The 20,508-nt window shown below is 42.2% G+C and overlaps 1 protein-coding gene across 2 annotated transcripts in view; it reads right to left on the minus strand.

The window, feature by feature from the left end:
* BTBD3 (BTB domain containing 3) overlaps nucleotides 1-12,064 on the minus strand; it is a 37,159-nt gene extending 25,095 nt beyond the window's left edge. The window contains exon 1 of one of the 2 annotated variants that reach the window (XM_081317757.1): nucleotides 11,723-12,064. In XM_081317757.1, coding sequence (XP_081173883.1) covers nucleotides 11,723-11,774 — 52 coding nt within the window. In that variant the 5' untranslated portion in view covers nucleotides 11,775-12,064. Of the gene's footprint in view, nucleotides 1-11,460; nucleotides 11,638-11,722 lie in introns of those variants that run through there. The other variant, XM_081317756.1, reaches the window with a different exon arrangement.
* Between the last annotated feature and the right edge of the window lie 8,444 nt (nucleotides 12,065-20,508).

The following is a 20,508-nucleotide window of genomic DNA, read 5'->3' on the forward strand; positions in this document are numbered from 1 at the left end:
GGAACACGTAAAATATAGTGTATTTAATATTTTCAACTAAATAAGGGCCTATAGTAAAATTAAGGGAGCCAGCTTGGTGTGGTGCTTAAGGCATCAGGCTAGAAAACGGGAGACTATGAACTTAGTTTTGCCTGAGGCCCAAAGCTGAGTAATTTTGGGCCATCACTCTTTCCAGCATTAAGCAGATACAGACAAACCACCGTTGAAATCTATCACAAAAACTGCAGGCAGTCTTGGTAGTCACTAGGAGTCAACACTAACTCAAAGGCATAAACACAAAAGTGTTTTTATATTGTCGCAAGACTGCTATTTTAATTCAAGCTTTGTACAGTGGAATTCTTTTACTTTCTGATACTGTAGATCAGGGGTGTCAAACTGCCAGCCCACGGGCCAGTTGCATCATACGGAGGCCACGCCTACCCCAGCTCCAACAATGCAAAAAAAGTCACGATACGTTGCGACATGTCACGTGGCGAGTTTGACACCCATGCTGTAGATCTTTACGCAATCCTAACTCTAGAAGTAAATCACTGAGTCAATGTAATTTCTTCTGAGTAGACATGTCTACAATGCATCATTATTAGTCAAATCTTTGTTGTTTGTTTTTCTTGGTGTGTTTGGAAGGTGATACAGCAAATATATGATGCCCCTTTATTATCATAATTCTTAAAATTTTGTTGAATATCATTATCTTGATATTCAGTGTGCCTTGAGCTCTAACATGCACCACAAATACAAAGACTGATAGCATGGGCTATTTTGAATTCTACTGTATGAATGCACTCTCTCTATATTGTTGTGTCTTATTATTCTAATGTTAAAATTCAAGGATAAGTAATCCCACCCCACTTTTTTGCAGCCCTGTACTTGTGGATTAGAACAGCAATTAATCCCAAAGGGCAACACACTTGTGTCTGTTTGCAAGATGCAAAAAAAGTATTGCTGGATTTTGTAGACAAGATAGTGGCAATTCCTAGAGAAAAATTAAAGAAATTTGAACAACAAAGATAGCCACATGGAAATGGAAGATAGTACATCATGAACCCAATTGTTTTGTTTATCTTCAGGTTTGAGAGAGGTGTTAATTGAAATGGATGTGAATGAGATTGCCAACTGCTCTGTTAATTTACTGGATCAACACCTCCAAGGTTTTTTTTTTTGTTTTTTAAAGCACTGAAGATATGTTTCCAATGACACATTCTAATTTAAATTGACTAATTTTAGTAGGTGACAGCAGAGCTGGTTTCCCATTATTTTTTATTATAATTTGTTTAATGTTTTAAAAATAAACATTGTTGCCAAATTTTTAGGCAAGTCAGTGTGTAGGTAGTAGTAAATGTAGTAGTAAATGTAGAGTGTCATTCTTATGGTATTATTATGGTATTCAAGTAAAAAACTAGGAAACAGCAGACAATCTATGGCAGACATGTCAAACACAAGGCCCGGGGGCCAGATCCGGCCCGCGAAGTGGTTTCATGTGGCCCGCGAAGCCATCCTGGAAACAGTGAGGGAATGGCCCCCACTGCCTTGGCCCTGGCCCAGAGACCCTCCTTCTGCCAGAGACCCTGAGATCTGTCCCACTCCTGCCCAGGCCCCCATAGGCACCCTTGATATGAACGATGTAGAGCTGGCCACGCCCACCCAGTAGGCCATACGCACTCTAGCCACGCCCACCCAGTAGGCCACACCCACCCTAGCCATACCCACCCGGCCCCTTGAGGGCAACTGCAATGCTGATGCGGCCCTCAATGAAATTGAGTTTGACACCCCTGATCTATGGGATTAACTCCTTTCCTCAAAAATGCCAAAAAAGGCATTGCAATGCAAATTCCCCTTCTGTAACTTGCATGCAGTAATGTATCACAATGCACATACAAAAGAGTAGAAACTATTGGTAGTGCCATAATAGTGCTTTCATCATTTGCCCCCTTTTTGTGCTCAATAATAGACACCCCTCCCCAATTCATTAAAATAGGGTTTTACTGTACCATAATTACCTCAACTGAGACAGAAATGTAATCCTTAATATCATCAAACATTTAATCCAATACAAATAATATATAACAATAATATATAATTCCCCAGTCCTTTTACTTTGCTCCAATTCCTGTCATGTATCTGTTAGTCACTAAGGGGAGACCTGATTCATTTAATAAAAATTACTTCAGTAATTTTAAGTTAAAGATCTGCTCCTACATTTTTTGCAGAAATAAGTACTTTGGGGTTTTTAGTTTCCTTTCAAAACACATTATGAAACCTTGATTTACTCAATAGAATAGGTTACTGATAGCAAATAATCCAAACCAATATGCGCCGTTTAACTGAAGGAAACTGAAATAGTGATCAAATGCAATCTACATTGTGATCACTACATAGTCTGAGACCAGTTTTATTCCTAGTTTGGTTTTCTTATTTTATATTTAATTCAGTTATCATTTTATAAAAATTCTGTTAACTATTCTTTGCAATCTTGAACATAAAGCTTAAACCAGAAACTTTCCTTCTGGGCCTAATGGAAAGAGAACTGGGGAAAAAAAATTGGAACTCTGATTTTATATATAGTGATGGCAGCAAGACTGCTCTATGCACAAAAGTGGAAGGATGCCTCGATTCCCACCATGGACAAATGGTTACAAAAGCTGATGGAATTAGCAGAGATGGCCAAACTCACTGTGCTGATAAAAGAAAAGAACGTAAGTACTTTTGTTTCTACTTGGAAACTGCTTCTGGACTTTGTGCTTGAAGTGGAAAAAAATGATATCATCATGATTTTGGGTTTTACCAGTTAGACTGATTTGCCGATACAGAAATGGCTAGTGCATACTACTATAGAAATGTGAAAAGTTGAGATTTGATTTTAATGTCTGATTTTTACTGCAACAGATTCGGAAGTCAATGCCTTTTGTCCACCCCCCCCCTTTCTTCACACCCTGTTTTCCCTTTTTCTACTGTTGTCCCCTACTGTTTGCTTTTGTATTTTTACATGTTATGTTATGTTATAAATGAATAAAACATACGGTAATAAAAAACTGTTTTTGCAATCTTTAATTCCCCTCTCCCTCCTCTAATCTACATATTCATCTCTCATCTTCTTCCCGTAAATATACATACATATGCATAAAGAGAGAATTTAAAAGTAGTAATTATGCCTCCAAAAACATTGTTATACATAAGTTCTTATAACATGTAAGACAGGCCTTGTGAGTTCATTAATAAATCATGGTTAAACAATTCATTGGGATTCATATTAATTGATGTATAAAGCATAATGTACAACCACACAAAGTTTAGGTTTGTGCAACACATCAAGACACATAGAAGCCAACATTATGACAATGTATAGTGGAACCTGGAAAGAAAGTGAGCACGTAGTAAGAGGAATTAAGAAGGATGAGGGGTGATGTGATGGCAGTGTTCCAATATCTCAGGGGTTGCCACAAAGAAACGGGAGTCAAGCTATTCTCCAAAGCACCTGAAGGCAGGACAAGAAGCAACAGATGGAAACTAACCGAAGATAGAAGCAACCTAGAACTAAGGAGAAATTTCCTGACTGAACAATCAATCAGTTGAACAACCTGCCTCCAGAAGTTGTGAATGTTCCAATCCTGGAAATTTTTAAGAAGAGCCATTTGTTTGAAATATTGTATAAGGTTTCCTGCCTGAGCAGGGGGTTGGACTAGAAGACCTCCAAGGTCTCTTCCAATTCTGTCCTTCCGTTCTGTTCTAAACGTCTATAACAGACATGTCAAACACAAGGCCCGGGGGCCGGATCCAGCCCGCGAAGTGGTTTCACGCAGCCCATGAAGCCATCCTGGAAACAGTGAGGGAACGGCCCCCACTGCCTTGGCCCTGGCCCAGAGACCCTCCTTCTGCCAGAGACCCTCAGATCTGTCCCACTCCTGCCCAGGCCCCCATAGGCACCCTTGATGCGAACAATGTAGAGCTGGCCATGCCCACCCAGTAGACCATACACACTCTAGCCACGCCCACCCAGTAGGCCATACACACACTAGCCACGCCCACCCAGTAGGCCATACACTAGCCACGCCCACCCAGTAGGCCACGCCCACCCAGCCCCCTGAGGGCAACTGTAATGCTGATGCAGCCAGCCCTCAATGAAATTGAGTTTGACACCCCTGGTCTATAATGTTCTGTTCTAAACATCTACAGTGCATGTCTACAATGCCTTATCTGCAGTTATTCCAACTTTTTCAGGGACATAGGTTTCAAGTATGGGTTGTATACAGAAGGCCTCTCCATAATTGAGATGCCTGATCTGGATATACATATAAAATGGGGCTTATGTGAAAGGAACATTTGCAGAAGGAGTCTTGGTAGACTCTTTATTGGTAGAGTTCAAATCCCCCTCCCCTACCCAGAAAACTAGGATTAATTTGCTGCAGTTAATGCCAAATTATAGCTTAAGCAAGATTATAATTTAAAATGCTTGTCAACTAATGACATTTTTGCAAAATCAGATTGTGTATGTGTAAAATCACTGCCCTGTATCCCCAGAATGTCCTCTCCTCTTAAACCCCCCCCCCCCGTTCCATGGTGGGATTCAAATGCCTGAACAACCAGTTCTCTGCATGGATGCCATTTCCGGAAGTCCGTTCTGAGCTGGGGAGGCTTCCTAGGCCCAGAACAGACTTTTGGAAGTGGCATCCATGCACCTCCTGTGGTCCGTTCTGGGTCTTGTGAAAAAGGGTTAGGGCAGGGGTCAGCAACCTGAAACAGTGAAAGAGCCACTCGGAACCGGTTCCCTCACAAAAGGAAAAACTGGGAGCCGCAAAATATGTGTGCACATGCGCGTACATGCGCACATGCGCAGAACAGGGTCTGGCTGAAGAGTGGAGCCAAGGCGAGATATGCACCTACCCTGCATATTTGAATTGATTGGATGAACTTTTTTAGTTCCACTTTTTTTTTGGACTACACATAGCAGAAGACTGGGAGCCGCAGGAGATGGCTGAAAGAGCCGCATGCGGCTCCAGAGCGGCGGGTTGCAGACCTGTGGGTTAGGGCATCAGCCAGTTTGAAGAAGTCAACAAAAAATTAGCTACCGGTTCTACCAAACCGGTGCAAACTAGCCGAATCCCACCACTGCCCCTACTCCCAACAGGAGCAATTCAGTTTGCCATGCTACCAAGAGGAAGAGAGAAAACAAATGGAGCTGATACCCCCACCCGATTCTCATCCAGAAAGAGAATACATAGAAAGACCTGACAGCAACTAAATGTTTCTTTGAATGTATGAGAAAGGAATAGTGATGGCAAGACAGTAGAAGACAAAACAGCTAACAGCTCTTCCCTCACTCACTCTCTGGACAGCACAGAAGCTGGGAAATAGCAATGAGATCAATTACAGAATAGTATTGGAACAAATCTTGGAGGTCTTCTAGTCCCAAACCCCTGCTCAAGCAGGAGACCCTATACCCTATATACAATATACCATTGTATATAGCTATACAAATAGCTATCCCATTTTTTTCTTTAAACTCCCCAGTGACAGAGCACCCACAACTTTTGGAGGCAACCCGTTCCACTGGTTAATTGTTCTCATGGTCAGAAAATTTCTCCTTAGTTCTAAGTTGTATTTGTTCATAAGTTTCCATCGGTTACTTACTGTCCTGCCCTAAAGTGTTCTTGGAGAATAGGCTGACCCTCTCTTCTCTGAGACAGACCTTCAAATATTGGAAGACCTAATCATAATCATAATAGTAAAGTTGGAAGGGACCTTGGAGGTCAACTAGTCCAACCCACTGCTCAGGCAGGAAACCCTATACCATTTCAGACAAATGACTGTCCAGTCTCTTCTTAAAAACTTCCAGTGTTGGAGCATTCACCACCTCTGGAGGCAGGTTGTTCCACTGGTTAATTGTTCTAACTGTCAGGAAGTTTCTCCTTAGTTCTAGGTTGCTTCTCTCCTTGATTAGTTTCCATCCGTTGCTTCTTGTCCTGCCTTCGGGCGCTTTATTTTTATTTTATTAAGCTTTGGAGAATAGCTTGACTCCCTCTTCTTTGTGGCAGCCTCTGAGATATTGGAACACTGCTATCATGTCACCCCTAGTCCTTCTCTTCATTAAACTAGACTAGTGATGGCGAACCTTTTAGAGACCGAGTGTTCAAACCGCAACCAAAAACCCACTTATTTATTGCAAAGTGCCAGGGCCGCATCAGCATTGTGGTTCCCTCAGGGAGGGCGGGGTGTGTGGCCCACTGGGTGGACATGGCCAGGGTGGTCACAGCAGGCTGGGTGGTATGGCCAGGTAGGCGTGGCCATCTCGATGCTCTAACACCTCTACTCGAGCTTGCTAGCTGGCCGTTTTGCCTGCTTTGTGCTGGGCGGGGCTGCTGCTCCGGGCGGGGGCGGCAGCCTAATGGACCTGCACGAGCTGCTAGTGGCGGCGGTGTGCGTGCCCACAGAGAGGCCTCTCAGTGCCACCTCTGGCACGCGTGCCATAGGTTCGCCACCACTGAACTAGACATACCCAATTCCAGCAGCCGTTCCTTATATGTTTTAGCCTCCAGATCTCTAATCATCTTCGTTGCTCTTCTCTGTACTCTTTCTAGAGTCTCAACATCTTTTTTACATCGTGGTGACCAAAACTGGATTCAGTATTCCAAGTGTGGCCTTACCAAAGCATTGTAAAGTGGTATTAATACTTCACATGATCTTGATTCTATCCCTCTATTAATGCAGCCTAGCACTGTGTTGGCTTTTTTGGAAGCTGCAGCACACTGCTGGCTCATATTGAAGTGATTGTCCACTACCCTCTCACAGTTACTACTATTGAGCAAGGTACCCCCTATACTATACCTGTACATTTGGTTTTTCCTGCCTAAATGTAGAACCTTACTTTTTCACCATTGAATTTCATTTTGTTAGATAGCGCCCAATGTTCAAGTCTGTCCAGATCCTCTTGTATCTTAAGCCTGTCTTCTGGAGTATTGGCTATTCCTGTCAGCTTGGTGCCGTCTGCGAATTTGATGAGTTCCCCATCTATCCTCTCGTCCAAATCATTGATGGAAGATGTTGAAGAGCACTGGGCCCAGAACAGAGCCCTGGGGCACCCTACCATGTAGATGCGGTTCCATTGAGGACCACACGCTGAGTACCTTCTTTTTGTCAGATATACCCAGTTTTAGTCTCCAGCCCCCTAATAATCTTTTTTGCACTTCTCTCCATCCAACTTCTTCTTCTTTTTATTGTGGTAACCAAAACTAGATGCAGTATTCCAAGTGTGGTCTTACCAAAACAGTATAAAGTGGTATTAACACTTCACATGATATTTATCCCTCTGTTGCTGCAGCCTAGGACTGTACTGACTTTTTTTGATAGGTATAGCACACCGCTGGCTAATATTTAATGGTTGCCACTAGGACTCCTAGGTCCTTCTCACAGTTTCTTCTGTTAAGAGCCATGGACCACCTATTCTATACCCCTGCATTTGGTTTTTCTTGACTTCATGAATTACCCTGTCATATGACAATTATTCGAGTTTATTGTTTAGCCTCTGACGCAGAAGAAGAGAAAGTCGATGCATCTTATGATCCAGTTTAATTTGAAACCAACAGAACATGCAAATAAGATGTGCTTCCTGTGGCTGGAAATCAAAATACAAAGTTGGAAATAATATGGAGGAAAATCTGTTAGACTGCACGAAATGAAGTAGGAGAATGACTTCTCAATTTTTGCCAATCCAATGATGGATTTCAAAGTCTTTCAAAAACCAAATGATATCTACTATACATGGACATCACCAGATGAAGTACAAAGAAATCAAGCTGACCAAAATGATCAGTACAAAGTGATGGAAGAGCTCACTTATAACAACAAAGATGTGGTTGCGGTTTGACTGTGGAACCAATCAATCACTGGTCACGGGTAAGTTCCAATCCAAGTGAAAGCAGCAGAAGGAAGCCAACCCATTTCCATGACATTCAACTATTTTCAGGGAAAACATCAGGAATCACATTGGAAGTCCTGAACCTAACTGATAGGGAACCAGAGAAACTGTGGAACGAAATCAATGAAATAAAGATGAACGTGAAGAGAGATTGTCAAAGACCAAAAAACAGAAGAATGAAAACTAGATGGAAACTGCCAAAAAGAAAAGCCAAAGCCAAGAAATATAAACCCTAATAAGCAGGCATATACATAGAATGAAGGCTACTGCTAAGCTTGTAAAGCCGCCCTGAGTCTTCGGAGAAGGGCGGGATATAAATGGAATTAAAATAAAAAATAAAAAATAAATAAATAAATAAAGATTTCTGGAACAAATATTATAAAGAGTTTCAAAGAAATGATAGAAAAGACAAAATTCAGTATTAACAATATCTGAAAAGATACTGAAGGTGCAAACGAGACATGGGGAAAAAAAAGTCAAACTGATACATTGAAGGATGCCAATGGACAGATAATAACTGATTCTAAGAAGATCAAACAAAGATGGCAGGGGAATACTGAAATTCTGTACATAAGTGGCGTCAGCATCCAAGATATCTCAAAAAATATTCCTTACTTATAATAAATTCGGTATGGGAAGATGGCATCTCATTATCTTCATCTCAAATCTATACACAGGCCAGAAAACCACAGAAAGGAGAAAACACTGACTCTCAAAAGTTGCTGAATTACAATGCCCAGCACATATGACAGTGCCAATATAATTCCATTCTGATTAGTGCTGCCAGATCTGGATTACAGTGTATGCCAGAAAACAGATATAGAAATTTCCTAACCCTTAGTGATCATTTGGATTTTAGCAGGCCAGTGCTAGTAGGATTGACCTAGCTTTTCTATAACATATTAATTTCTATGGCCTAGCCTTCACTAATATGTTCAACCTATAACTGGAGCAGAAAATGGTGAGTCAATTACTATTATGCCTAATAATTATATCTACATTCCAAACAACCAAATACCAATATGAGAAAAGGATTTTTTCCCCCTTAACATGCTGCCTTTCTGTGTGCAGGAAAGATGAAGGTAAGTCACTACTGATACATAGGTTATCCTTGCTTCACGTATATTCACTTTATTTGAAGAAAAAAAAAGATGCTAGTATGAGTTTTGTGCTGACATACTGCAGTTAATTTGCATTAAAGCTCTGGAAACATGGTTTCTTTCCACCATAAGTGTTTGAAAATTTTCCCGCCAAACTCCTTTAGGCTCTTACACTTACCTACAGTTTGTACAGTTATTCTAGTTGTGCATCCTACCGTCCACTTATTTCTGTACTTGCAATAGCCACTACTTTAGGTCAAAGTTATCATCAACTATTTGTCCAACAACCTTACCCAAAATGAACAGAAACAAAGTTGGGCACATAAAACTGTGCTAAAACTGGTGAACTATTCTCATCCCTAGGATCAGATTTTAATTTGGGTGTATCCATTGTGGCCAGTATCATAACAATGGCGGTACATAAATGGCAACCATTTCTTGGATTAGTCCCTGCAGTTTTCTTGGCAACTTTTCAGAAGTAATTTCCAATGGACTCCTCCCTAGGGCTAAGAAAGAATGACTGCCCAAGGGTCATCCAAGGCAGGACTAGAACTCCCAGTTTCTACCTCAATGCCTTAAGCACTACATCAAATCGGCTTTCATGCTAGAAATACAACTGTCAAAAAGATGGAGAAACTGCTTTTACCGAACACGGAAAATGAGACAAGGAAACATGTTTATCAGCCTAGTGCTTAAAATAAGCCTCTAAAAACGTACAAACACGTCAATACATTTGTATAATGAATGATGCCACACTTTGCAACACCATTTTTTTCCACTAGTTTTGTGTCTTGCTTTATATAAAGCAGGGGTGTCAAACTGGCAGCCCACAGGCCGGATGCATCACACTCAGGCCACGTCCACCCCGGAGCTGCAAAGGGGTACATTACGTGATGTGATCACGTTTGATACCCGGGATGTAAAGTTTTGGGAGATACGTGGCCCTGATGGTATTGCTGATTATGCAGGTCGTCCTCACTGATTCATTCATTCATTCAGCAACCATTCAAGCTTAAGACGGTGCTAAAATCGTGGTGATCTTATAACTGGATGTCATAATTGCAGCAGTCACAACATCCCCGCACTTGCCAGCTTGCGACTGCAACAGGTGAGGTAAACACTGATCACGTGATCACCATGTGCCATCTTCCCTGCCAACTTCTGAAAAGCAAAATCAATGGGAAAGCCAGCAGGAGATCCGCTGTGCAGGACTCACCTCACCATAGCCACTGGAACTGCTGCAAGGGCCACTATCCGCTGGCAGGGTCACACGATGCACTTTTACAACCGTCCCCTTTAATCATAGGCTTGCCAGCCCCAATCACCGCTGTTAAGTCAGGGCTACCTGTAATGCCAATGTATGGCAGTGAAAGTTGGACCATAAAAAAGGCTGAGCGCCAAAGAATTGAGGCCTTTGAACTCTGGTGCTGGAGAAGACTCCTGCGAGTCCCTTGGACTGCAAGGCGATCAAACCGGTCAGTCCTAGAGGAGATCAACCCCGACTGCTCTTTAGAAGGCCAGATCCTGAAGCTAAAACTCAAATACTTTGCCCACCTAATGAGAAGAAAGGACTCACTGGAGAAGAGCCTAATGCTGGGAAAGATTGAGGGCAAGAGAAGAAGGGGACGACAGAGAATGAGGTGGCTGGATGGAGTCACTGAAGCAGTAGTTGTTGTTGTTGTTAGTTGCGAAGTCGTGTCCGACCCATCGCGACCCTATGGACAACATTCCTCCAGGCTTTCCTGTCCTCTACCATCTAGGGACTCCAGAAGATGGTAGAGGACAGGAAAGCCTGGAGGAACGTTGTCCATAGGGTCGGGATGGGTCGGACACGACTTCGCAACTAACCACAACACCTGTAATGCCCAGAAAGGGGCAGTGCATCTGGGAGCTGCAGGTCATCAATCAGTGTCAGGGTAGTTCCCACGCACAAATTCCCTCCCCACCCACCCCCCCCCCAAAAAAATCTGGTTTCATTCTATCACACCTGAGTTGCAAAAAAAAAAAACCAAACAAACCCGCAAGCAGCTTTTGCTTGCCACCTCGTCCCTGTCCGGCAAGACCCCCCCCCAAATCCGGGAGAGCTGCACGGGAACTTCCCCACCTGCGGCTTCAACCCAAGCCGAGCCTGAGCGAAGGAAAACTAGGCCTGGCGGGCAAAACTGAAGAAGCGCCCCCCCCCCAAAAGGGAAGGCAGCGAGGCCTCCCGCTCCCCAGAGGAGCTGTCCCCGGCTCCTGCCACTCCCCTCTCCTCCCCACCCCCCCGTCCTGTCGGCTGCCCGGGTCGATCTGTCCCCCTTCGCCGCGGCATCCCAAAGGCCCCGCCATTTTCCGGTCGAGCCAGGCCAGGCCTCTTCTACGCGCACTCCCGCCGTCGCCGCCCGAGAGACTTCCCCGCGCCAAGGGCGGGACGGGGGAAAACCCCGGCGCCCGCCCGCCCGCGCAACTTACCACGTCGGGGGCCCGCCGTCCTCCTCTTCCTCCTCTTTTCCCGCAGACGGCGGGTCCCTTCCCCGGGCGGAGGGGGGGGGGAAGGAGAAGGGCTGGCTGGGTTCGCCAGCGGGAGCGCGCCCGCCATCTGCACGTGCCCGCTCCCGTTGCCGCAAGTGGGGAGGAAGCGGGACGGAGCGCGGGAGAGGTTTTAACGAGCCGACTCGGGGCGAGGAAAAACCCGGGCAAAGCTAGGCGGTTTCGCCCTGGCCGCTGACCTTACCTTGGAGGAGGGTGGGTGGGTGAGAAGGAGAAGCGCCGAGGCTAACGCGCATCCCCTCCCCGCCTCTCCTTTGCTCTCCCGCGGGGCTCGTGGCAGTAAAGCAGGCGCTGGTGGTCCCTCAGGGTGCGGGTCATCTGTCCACCAGAAGCCATTTCGCTTCATTTTTTTATTTTATATTTTTTTTTTCGGTTAAGGTTTCCCGCTGCCGCTTCTTTCCGCCCTCCAAGCGCGGTTCCCGTTATATCAACCCTAGGCGATTCCGTTTGGGGGGGGGGGGGAAGAGGCTCGTTGTCTGTAATGGGACGCACCGCACCTGGTTTCTATAACGCGGTTCCTGCCACGCTCCGGTGTGGCTTTTACAAAGCAACTAAACTCGTAGATGAAAATCATCACGGTGAAAGGTAACCACACCAAAAAAAAAAGCTCCCTAGAAATGGTGGTGAATCCATCGATAGAAATTGAATAAAGTATATTTTTAAAAAAAGTATAATTTATTTATTTATTGATGGGATTTATATCCCGCCCTATCTCCCGAAGGACTCAGGGCGGCTAACAACAAAACATATAATAAGTACAGAAATCAAGATAAAAATAAAATTGAGAACATCAGTGCAATAAATTAAAATTAGAGAATTTAAAAAATAAATTAAAAATAATTTCGCCGCGATCTGAAAACATACCTGTTCGAACAAGCCGGCCTGGCCTGAGGGTGGGATTGCTGGGGTTTTTATTATCATTTTATTGGGGGTTTTATTAATGTATTTATTGTTTTTTATGGGCATGTATTTAATAACTTTTTAATTTTTGTAACTTTATGTTTTACTCTTGCCCTGTACACCGCCCTGAGTCCTTCGGGAGAAGGGCGGTATAGAAATATTAATAAACTAAACTAAACTAAATATAAATTAATTAAAATGCCTGTCAGTCTAGGTCAGCCTGGTGGAACAGGAGTGTTTTGAGGCCGCGGCGAAAGGATTGGAGGTTTTGGGCCATCCGAAGCTCAGGGGGGAGCTGATTCCATAGGGCTGGCGCTCCCACAGAGAAGGCCCTCCCCCTGGGGGTCGCCAGCCGACATTGCCTAGCTGACGGTACCCTGAGGAGGCCTTCTCTGTGTGAGCGTACTGGACGATGGGAATTTGTTCCCGGCAGCAGATGGTCCTGCAAGTATCCCGGACCTAAGCCATGTAGGGCTTTAAAGGTAAGTACCAGCACCTTAAATCTCACCCGGAGCGCAACTGGTAGCCAATGCAGCTCACGCAGGAGGGGTGTAATATGGGAGTATCGGGGAGCTCCCATCACAACCCGTGCAGCTGCATTCTGCACCAGCTGAAGCCTCCGGGTGGTCTTCAAGGGCAGCCCCATGTAGAGAGCATTACAGTAATCAATACGGGAGGTAACGAGTGCGTGGGTGACTGTACGTAGGGCATCTCGGTCCAAAAAGGGGCGCAATTGGTATATAAGACGAATCTGTGCAAATGCCCCCCTAGCCACGGCTCCAATATGATCTTCAAAACTGAGTCGTGAATCTAGGAGGACGCCCAGATTGCATGCTCTATCAATGGGAGGTAACATCTCTCCTCCTATAGTCAGAGATGGAACCTCTTGGACTAAACGAGATGACGGTATGTACAGCCACTCAGTCTTGGCCGGGTTGAGTCGAAGCCTGTTTTCTCCCATCCAAATCTGTACCGCTTCCAGGCAAAAAGAGGCGTATGCAAGATGAACGTGTGCATCAACAAGAAAAATGTTGCAGAACAAAGAAACTGTAGACTTCCTTGCAGTTTCAGTCAAAAATGCCTTTCCAGAATACTGTTTCTTCTTCAACTTGGGCTCCTGGCCTCTCCTCCCACAATCACTTTTCAGAAGTGTGAGGATGAAATATATACTTGTTGCTTCCGAAGATTTAGCCTCTGGCACATTGTAGGATTTTCTGTGCTTGCTGACCCTTATGTGCACATGGTGTTAGTTGGGATACAGAAGCATCAGCACTCATGTCTAAACAGCAATAGTTGTTATTAGTGATTATTTAAACCCAAGTGTTGACAGTTACTGTTTACCTAGGCAGTGTAACAGAAGTAAGAGACCCAGGATCATATTCCCACAGTTATGCACTGGAGGATTTGAGATCTCTCAGTACATAATAACCTATTTATTTCACCTATTTGCAGTGGAAGTAATACAGAACAGGTCAGACAGGAGTAGGCGAACCCTTGAGTTATCATGAATTCAAAAGAAAAGCAAGATTTGCTAGATTGATCTGGAAATTGTACATCCACCCACATGATTAAACCACTCCACATGTTCCTGCTGTAGTAGCAACAGAATGGATACATCTCTCCACTGATGGATTAAGCATTTGGAAGTACTGTAATATAGTTTCTCTTCACCCCTCTTTACTTGCAACTGTCCCAAAGCTGTGTTATTTGCAGAAAGCCTCAATTTGGGGCATATGTGGGGAAGTGTTAAAAATATAATACAGAACATACCGTAATTAGGTTTGGAAATGGGTATTTTTAAAGAATGAAATACACATTGTTTATCCAAAGGTGCTGTTTAAAAGGCAACGACTTTCTTGGTTTTTTTCCTTGAAAATATTTTGCTTGTCATCCAAGAAGCTCCTTCAGTTTCTACCTGAAGAAGCTTCCTGGATGAGAAACTTAAGAATTTTCAAGGGAAAAAAAAAGAAAGTCCAGTTGCCTTTTGAACAACACCTTTGGAACAATCATGATCTGGATGACTGAGAATCTGCATAGGCATCCATTATTTACAGACCACAGTTAAGATCATAATTGAAATCAGAGCAACATCATTCCTATACTGTATGCATATAATATAAACACTAGTTTAAATAACAATAATAATAATAAGTTGGAAGGAACCTTGGAGGTCATCTAGTCTAACCCCCTGCTCAGGCAGGAAACCCTATACCATTTCAGGCAAATGGCTGTCTAGTCTCTTCTTAAAAACTTCCAGTGTTGGAGCATTCACCACTTCTGGAGGCAGGTTGTTCCACTGGTTAATTGTTAATTGTTCTAACTTTGTTCTAACTTGTTCTAACTAAGTTTGCCCTTTTCACCAGAATGTCAGGGACTTTGAAAAATAAAGTTACTGTGCAAGAGCACTACTTTCCAGAACATACGTTCTCTTCCATTTCAGTTTATATGCTGTTGCCCCAAAAAATAACTAAATGCAAAAACAATGTTGTCAGTTGCATTTATTTCTGGGGAATTATATATGGAAAATAACTTTTTTCCAAGTAAAAATGCATACTGTAGGATTACTTTGCAATTAAATTAATGCTCAAAAGTGCTAAATTTACACAAAGAGACACATACAACCCATTTTTCAATAACCAGGATTCAGTTCCTCATTTATTCACTTTTTTAAAAAACAAAAACACAACAACCAGTTTTTAAAATTGGTGATGCTGTCTAAACACAAGAGAAATTAAAGCATTCTGCTGGCAATTTATGTTGAAACACATGGCAAAATGATTGGCTTGTGGATTCATTTTGGAGAAGCAGTTGTTTCTACAATGAATAGCCCTCTCAGTTTAAATTACAATTGGCAGTCATTCACCCATATTACACATAAAATATTAGTGGATAGTTTTGCTATTGTAGAATATAGTACTGTGTTGAGTTAATTGTTTTTTTCTGTTTTATCTTGTCAGTCTTATTTAGAATCAAGTTATGTTAAATAGAAACCATCAAAACCATACCACACACTCACATTTTATAGCTATTAAGCCTCCTTAACAGATGAGTGCATGTTTTGAATTACAGAGTGAAAGTGATAGTTTAATTGAAGGCTGGCTGGCCAACAAAATGTTCATTGTTTGAAGTGAATTTAAACTGCTTGCTTAAGATAACTACTGTAATTTTGTCTTATTTTCTTATTGAAATTGAAAGCATTATTTTAAAAGCCAAAATCATAGCTGGAGTGTCTTGTCAACAGTAGATGCCAGATGAATTTCTTATTAAATCACAGGATATACATAAAATTGAAATATTAAATGCTTAATTTTTTATTAGGTTGTGTCATAGACATAATTTTAACAGGATTGCTTCTTAAGCCTTTTATTGCTGCTCTCAGCTATCCCATAGCCATATGCACAGAATATGTTCCAAGTGGATCTCCAGAGTTTGGGGAAGCGAGGAGGCCGTAGAGAAGGATGGGAAACCACTGTAGACATATATGCCATTTTGTCAACAGCTGAACAAATTGGTTTTCAAGCCTATGACCCACAAGCTATGTACACACAAAGTGATGTATGTTTAACTGGATTCTAAGCATTCTAAGCAGCTTTAACTCTGAACTGCTGATTCATATTCCAGTGAAGGTATGAACAGTGTGGGAAGAATCAGGGAATGTAAATTAGCAAGTGAAATAGCTTAGCATTTCTTCTGTCATTTTCAATATGTAAAAGTCCAAGTTGGGTAATATTTTTATAGGTGTTTGGATTGCCTTTAGATTTCCCAAGGCCTGTAGGAACCCAGTACACCCAAGGAACCCAGTGGGGTAGAATTGGTGAGGAAAAATGGCTGGGGAGAGTTGCAACATCCCTACAGTCAATCATAAGGGTGGGCGGTTGCCAAGAATCTGAATGGTGATCACATGATCATGGAGGTGATGCAGGTGTCATAACTTCAGATACAGATCATAGGTGCCTTGCTGAACAAATGGTCATAAGTCAAGGACTATCTTTTTCTACATTTATTAGTGATTGGAAACCTTTTACAGACTTTTTGCATAACAATGAAGAAAAGTGAAATGGTAATTTATGGTTTTGATGATTAGACAGGATAGATCTGGGGTGTCAAACTGCCGGCCTGTGGGCCGGTCGCATCACCAGGAAACCGCACCCACCCCATTGCCGGCAATGGAGAAAAAGCTCCGATACATCGCACGACATCACGTGACATCGCAAGTTTGACACGTCTGGGATAGATTATAGAAAGAAATGTAATACGTTATAACTTTAGAGGGAGATGTCAAAATGTATTTGTAGTTATAATACTGTGAAGAATAGCAAAGGCCACTTCTTTATATTTTCTTTCTTTTCTATTTTTCAACTATTTTTCCTGTTCTTGTATTGTTTGCTTTTGCTTTGATTTTTTTGGTCTTTTTTCTTCCTTATTTTCTATTAGTTTGTGTTAGTATTTGTGTGTGTGTGTGTGTGTGTGTGTGTGTGTGTGTGTGTAAAAATCTTGGGTGTCCCTGTGTGATCATATTACACAGGGATGATATTGAGATAGTGATGTATGCTGTGATGTAATAACACAAAGGACATAACTTAGTACATGTATCTTAGCGGAGGAGCCAAGATGGTGGACAGGCAGTAAAGGCTGTAAAGAGCTCCTCCAAAACTAAAAGCTTTATTTTATTTTATTTTATTTTATTTTATTATTTTATTTTATTTTATTTTATTTTATTTTATTTTATTTTATTTTATTTTATTTATTATTTTATTTTATTTTATTTTATTTATTATTTTATTTTATTTTATTTTATTTTTATTTTTATTTTAACTTTTTAACCTCTTTTAACACTGTATTTTTAACCTCTTTTAACACTGTATTTTTAACCCACCTCTTTTTAACCTATTTTAACCTTTTAAACCCATTTTTAATCTTTTTTAAACCTAGTTTTAAACCTGTTTCAACTTATTTTTAAACCTGTTTTGAGTAGGTCAAGTACGGTTTTTCCCCAGAAAGCACAATAGTTCTTGCTAATTTAGGCTGTTGGAAGGCATGGGCAAAAGAAAGAAGCACCATGGCACCAGCCTGGGATCACTCCCACCAGTGAAGAATGCAAAACAACCAAAGATTGAGGAGCGCTTTGCTGGCAAGAGATTTGTAAGTAAAACTATCCCCCCCACACTTCATTTCCAACAATCCGGAAAGATTAGAATGGGACCTGCAAAGAGATCTGACAAAACAGCAGATACTAGTCTTTCCTGATCTGGAGGGAGGGGAGCAAAATGATAGCCAGCTGCTTTCACAAATAATGAGTCCAGCTACAGCCGGTATTGAGACTGAGATAAAGACTAACAAGGTTAACAAGGAACCAATTCAGAGCGTGGAGAGCTTACCGTGGGAGAATACAACAGAGTTTATGGCAAAGCAATGCTTCCTCACAGTGCGAACGGTAGTGTCAATATTTGAACAACTAATAACCATTCAACGTGATGTAGAGACACTGAAAAAAGATATAGCTGGTTTTCTCCGAGCACAACATTGGGCTACAGGCACCCCCACTAAAGTCCTTACAGCAGACTTGGGAAAATCCAATATTCAGGAGAAGGAAGAGCAAAAAGAGCACAGATCCTGGGAAACACTTGAAGAGTTTGCTAAAAAGTGGCCCATTCAGAAAACAAGAGGAGATATTAATAGCGAAGTTTCTTGGGAAGACAATAAAGCATCTCGCCTACAATTACATCAGCCACATCGTTCACTACAAACACATCAGGTTGCGCTGAGAATCCATATGAACAGGCCCAATTATGGTTGCTGGAATACCAAGAGTGCTATATTAAATTCCCTAAGCCAGCTTCTTCACTGTCACTGGGGGAAGATTGATCTATGTACTGCGGAGTGGCTTCCTGAGGCCCCAAATTGGAAGCGGATATTTTTCTCTTTTAAGCAGCCCACCATACCGCTCATGCTATTTAAGATGAAGGCACATCTAGCCTCCTTTCAAATCTTTCCCATCAGAGTTTTCTGTGAGGAAAGGGTTAAACCCTTAATTGTTAACATGCGAGCTCCCAAGGTTGCTGTCTCTTCTGCATTCTCAACCTTGGGAAAGAAAGAGAGAAAGAAAGGAAGAAAGAGGGAGTAAGCCAGCCTTGTTCGGTGAAGATACACTTAACAGCACAAAAAACTCGCCTTATTAATGCTGTTGGCGCTCTCCCAAGGAAAGAACAAGATAATATATCACTGAAGTTAGAAAACCTAAAGAAATCCTTATTGGCTACAATCGACAGGGCTGAACCGCTTATTGAACTGGTTTCCCCTATAATTGAGCCTCTTACTTCTCCCCCAGTGGGCAAGGGTTTGCATGAATATGAGATCATGGAAAAGCTGAAATACACAGGGCTAGTAGAGACCCCATTAGAGAAGGAGATGCTAGCATCCCTATGTGATTATCCGATGATTCCTCCAGCACCAAATCAAGAAATCGAGAGAGGACTCACGTCAATGTCATCATCTCAAAGCTGAATGGAGCATGACCTAATAACCCCCTGCTCTACACCTAGAGAAGAGGCACCGGAATTGGCAAGCCTTGGTAGCTGGTGCTAAATCCCCTTACCTGGACAATTCTCCCAGGAGTCTACTCAAAATTTTGATGGGGCTCCCCTCCTTTTAGAGAAGGCTAATTTTGTGCATGACGACACCTCAAGCCATTGCAACAATCCTACAACTTCTCTTTGTATAAATCAAATTTCCTGATGAGCTACAAAAGTCGATCCCCTCTCCATTATAATCTGGAATATAGTGAGTTGGACTGTGCCATCAAAAGACCAACTTTTTTTGACAATATTTCACAATTTGACATTGTCTTTTTACAGGAAACCTGGGCCTCCACAGAGATACAGTTAGATGGATATTGGGTTAACTCTATCCCAGCAGTTCCAAGCAAGGTGAGTGGGAGAGCTAAAGGGGGCATTGTGACACTAGTGAATACATCCTTGCATTTTAAATGTGTATCACTGCCACCTCTTCAACCATGAGTTGTGACTACCTTACTCTTACTTAAACAGATGGAGATGTTGCTTTTTAATATCTAAATTCCTCCACTCAATAAGAATAATTTGATCAACAAGTTTTGGGACAGTATAGAAGATTTTATCCTGGGCTGCTTAGACAAACACCCTACAGCAGCAATAATTATCGGGGGGACTTAAACGCTAGGATGAACCCAAACGATCAAGCATTATTTAATCAATTTAAGATTCATTATGATGAGAATGTACCAGGAGAACCCCCTGCATTCCAGACAATTTAAAGACATCAAGGCAAATTGGGCAGGTCTGTGTGTAAGACAGATGACAGTACGTTTGGACCTTTGTTATCCTTGACGGTTCCACACGGGATGATTACCCAGCAGACTATACGTATTGGGGAGCAGGAAGAAAATCCACAGTTGATTATTGGATAATATCATACGACCTCCTGAAATTCTTGCAGAAGATGGAGGTTGACTTGCGACTGGAAAGCGATCATGATCCACTAATCCTTACTCTTACATTACACCAGAAATTGTTAAGGGTGGGCTCAACCTACCTACCCAGGTTAGAGAACCAAAATACCCAGGTAAAAATTAAATGGTCTGAGAAGAATGTAAAGAAAGTTACTAAATGGATGCTAGCTCCAGAAACTATAGAACTACGTACATCTCTACTAAGGAATAAGTTTGAAGGATCATACTTACAGGAGTTTGAAACTTTAATTTTAAATTTGAAATCGGTTCTCACTAACAGAATATTAGCTCACTCCAAAAAGCCGGTTTTAAAGAATAAAAAATGGTTTGATAGGGATTGCGTGCAACTAAAAAATATATATAACAAGGAGTACAGAAAAAGTAAAAATACCTCTTCTGAGGATCACACTCACTACTTAAAGCAGTTAAGGCACAATATAAGACGCTTCTAAAAGAAAAGAAAAGTGCAGCTCTGAAGGAGTCTTGACACAGACTAATTGCATCAGTCAGGACAAAAAATACATCTCTTTTTTGGAAATCCCCCCTACCTCCAACTAACCAGGTACCGATACATGCCTGGGAAG

The sequence above is a fragment of the Vipera berus genome (genome assembly GCF_964194415.1).
Source record: "Vipera berus genome assembly, chromosome: 1".
Taxonomy (NCBI): Eukaryota; Metazoa; Chordata; class Lepidosauria; order Squamata; family Viperidae; genus Vipera; species Vipera berus.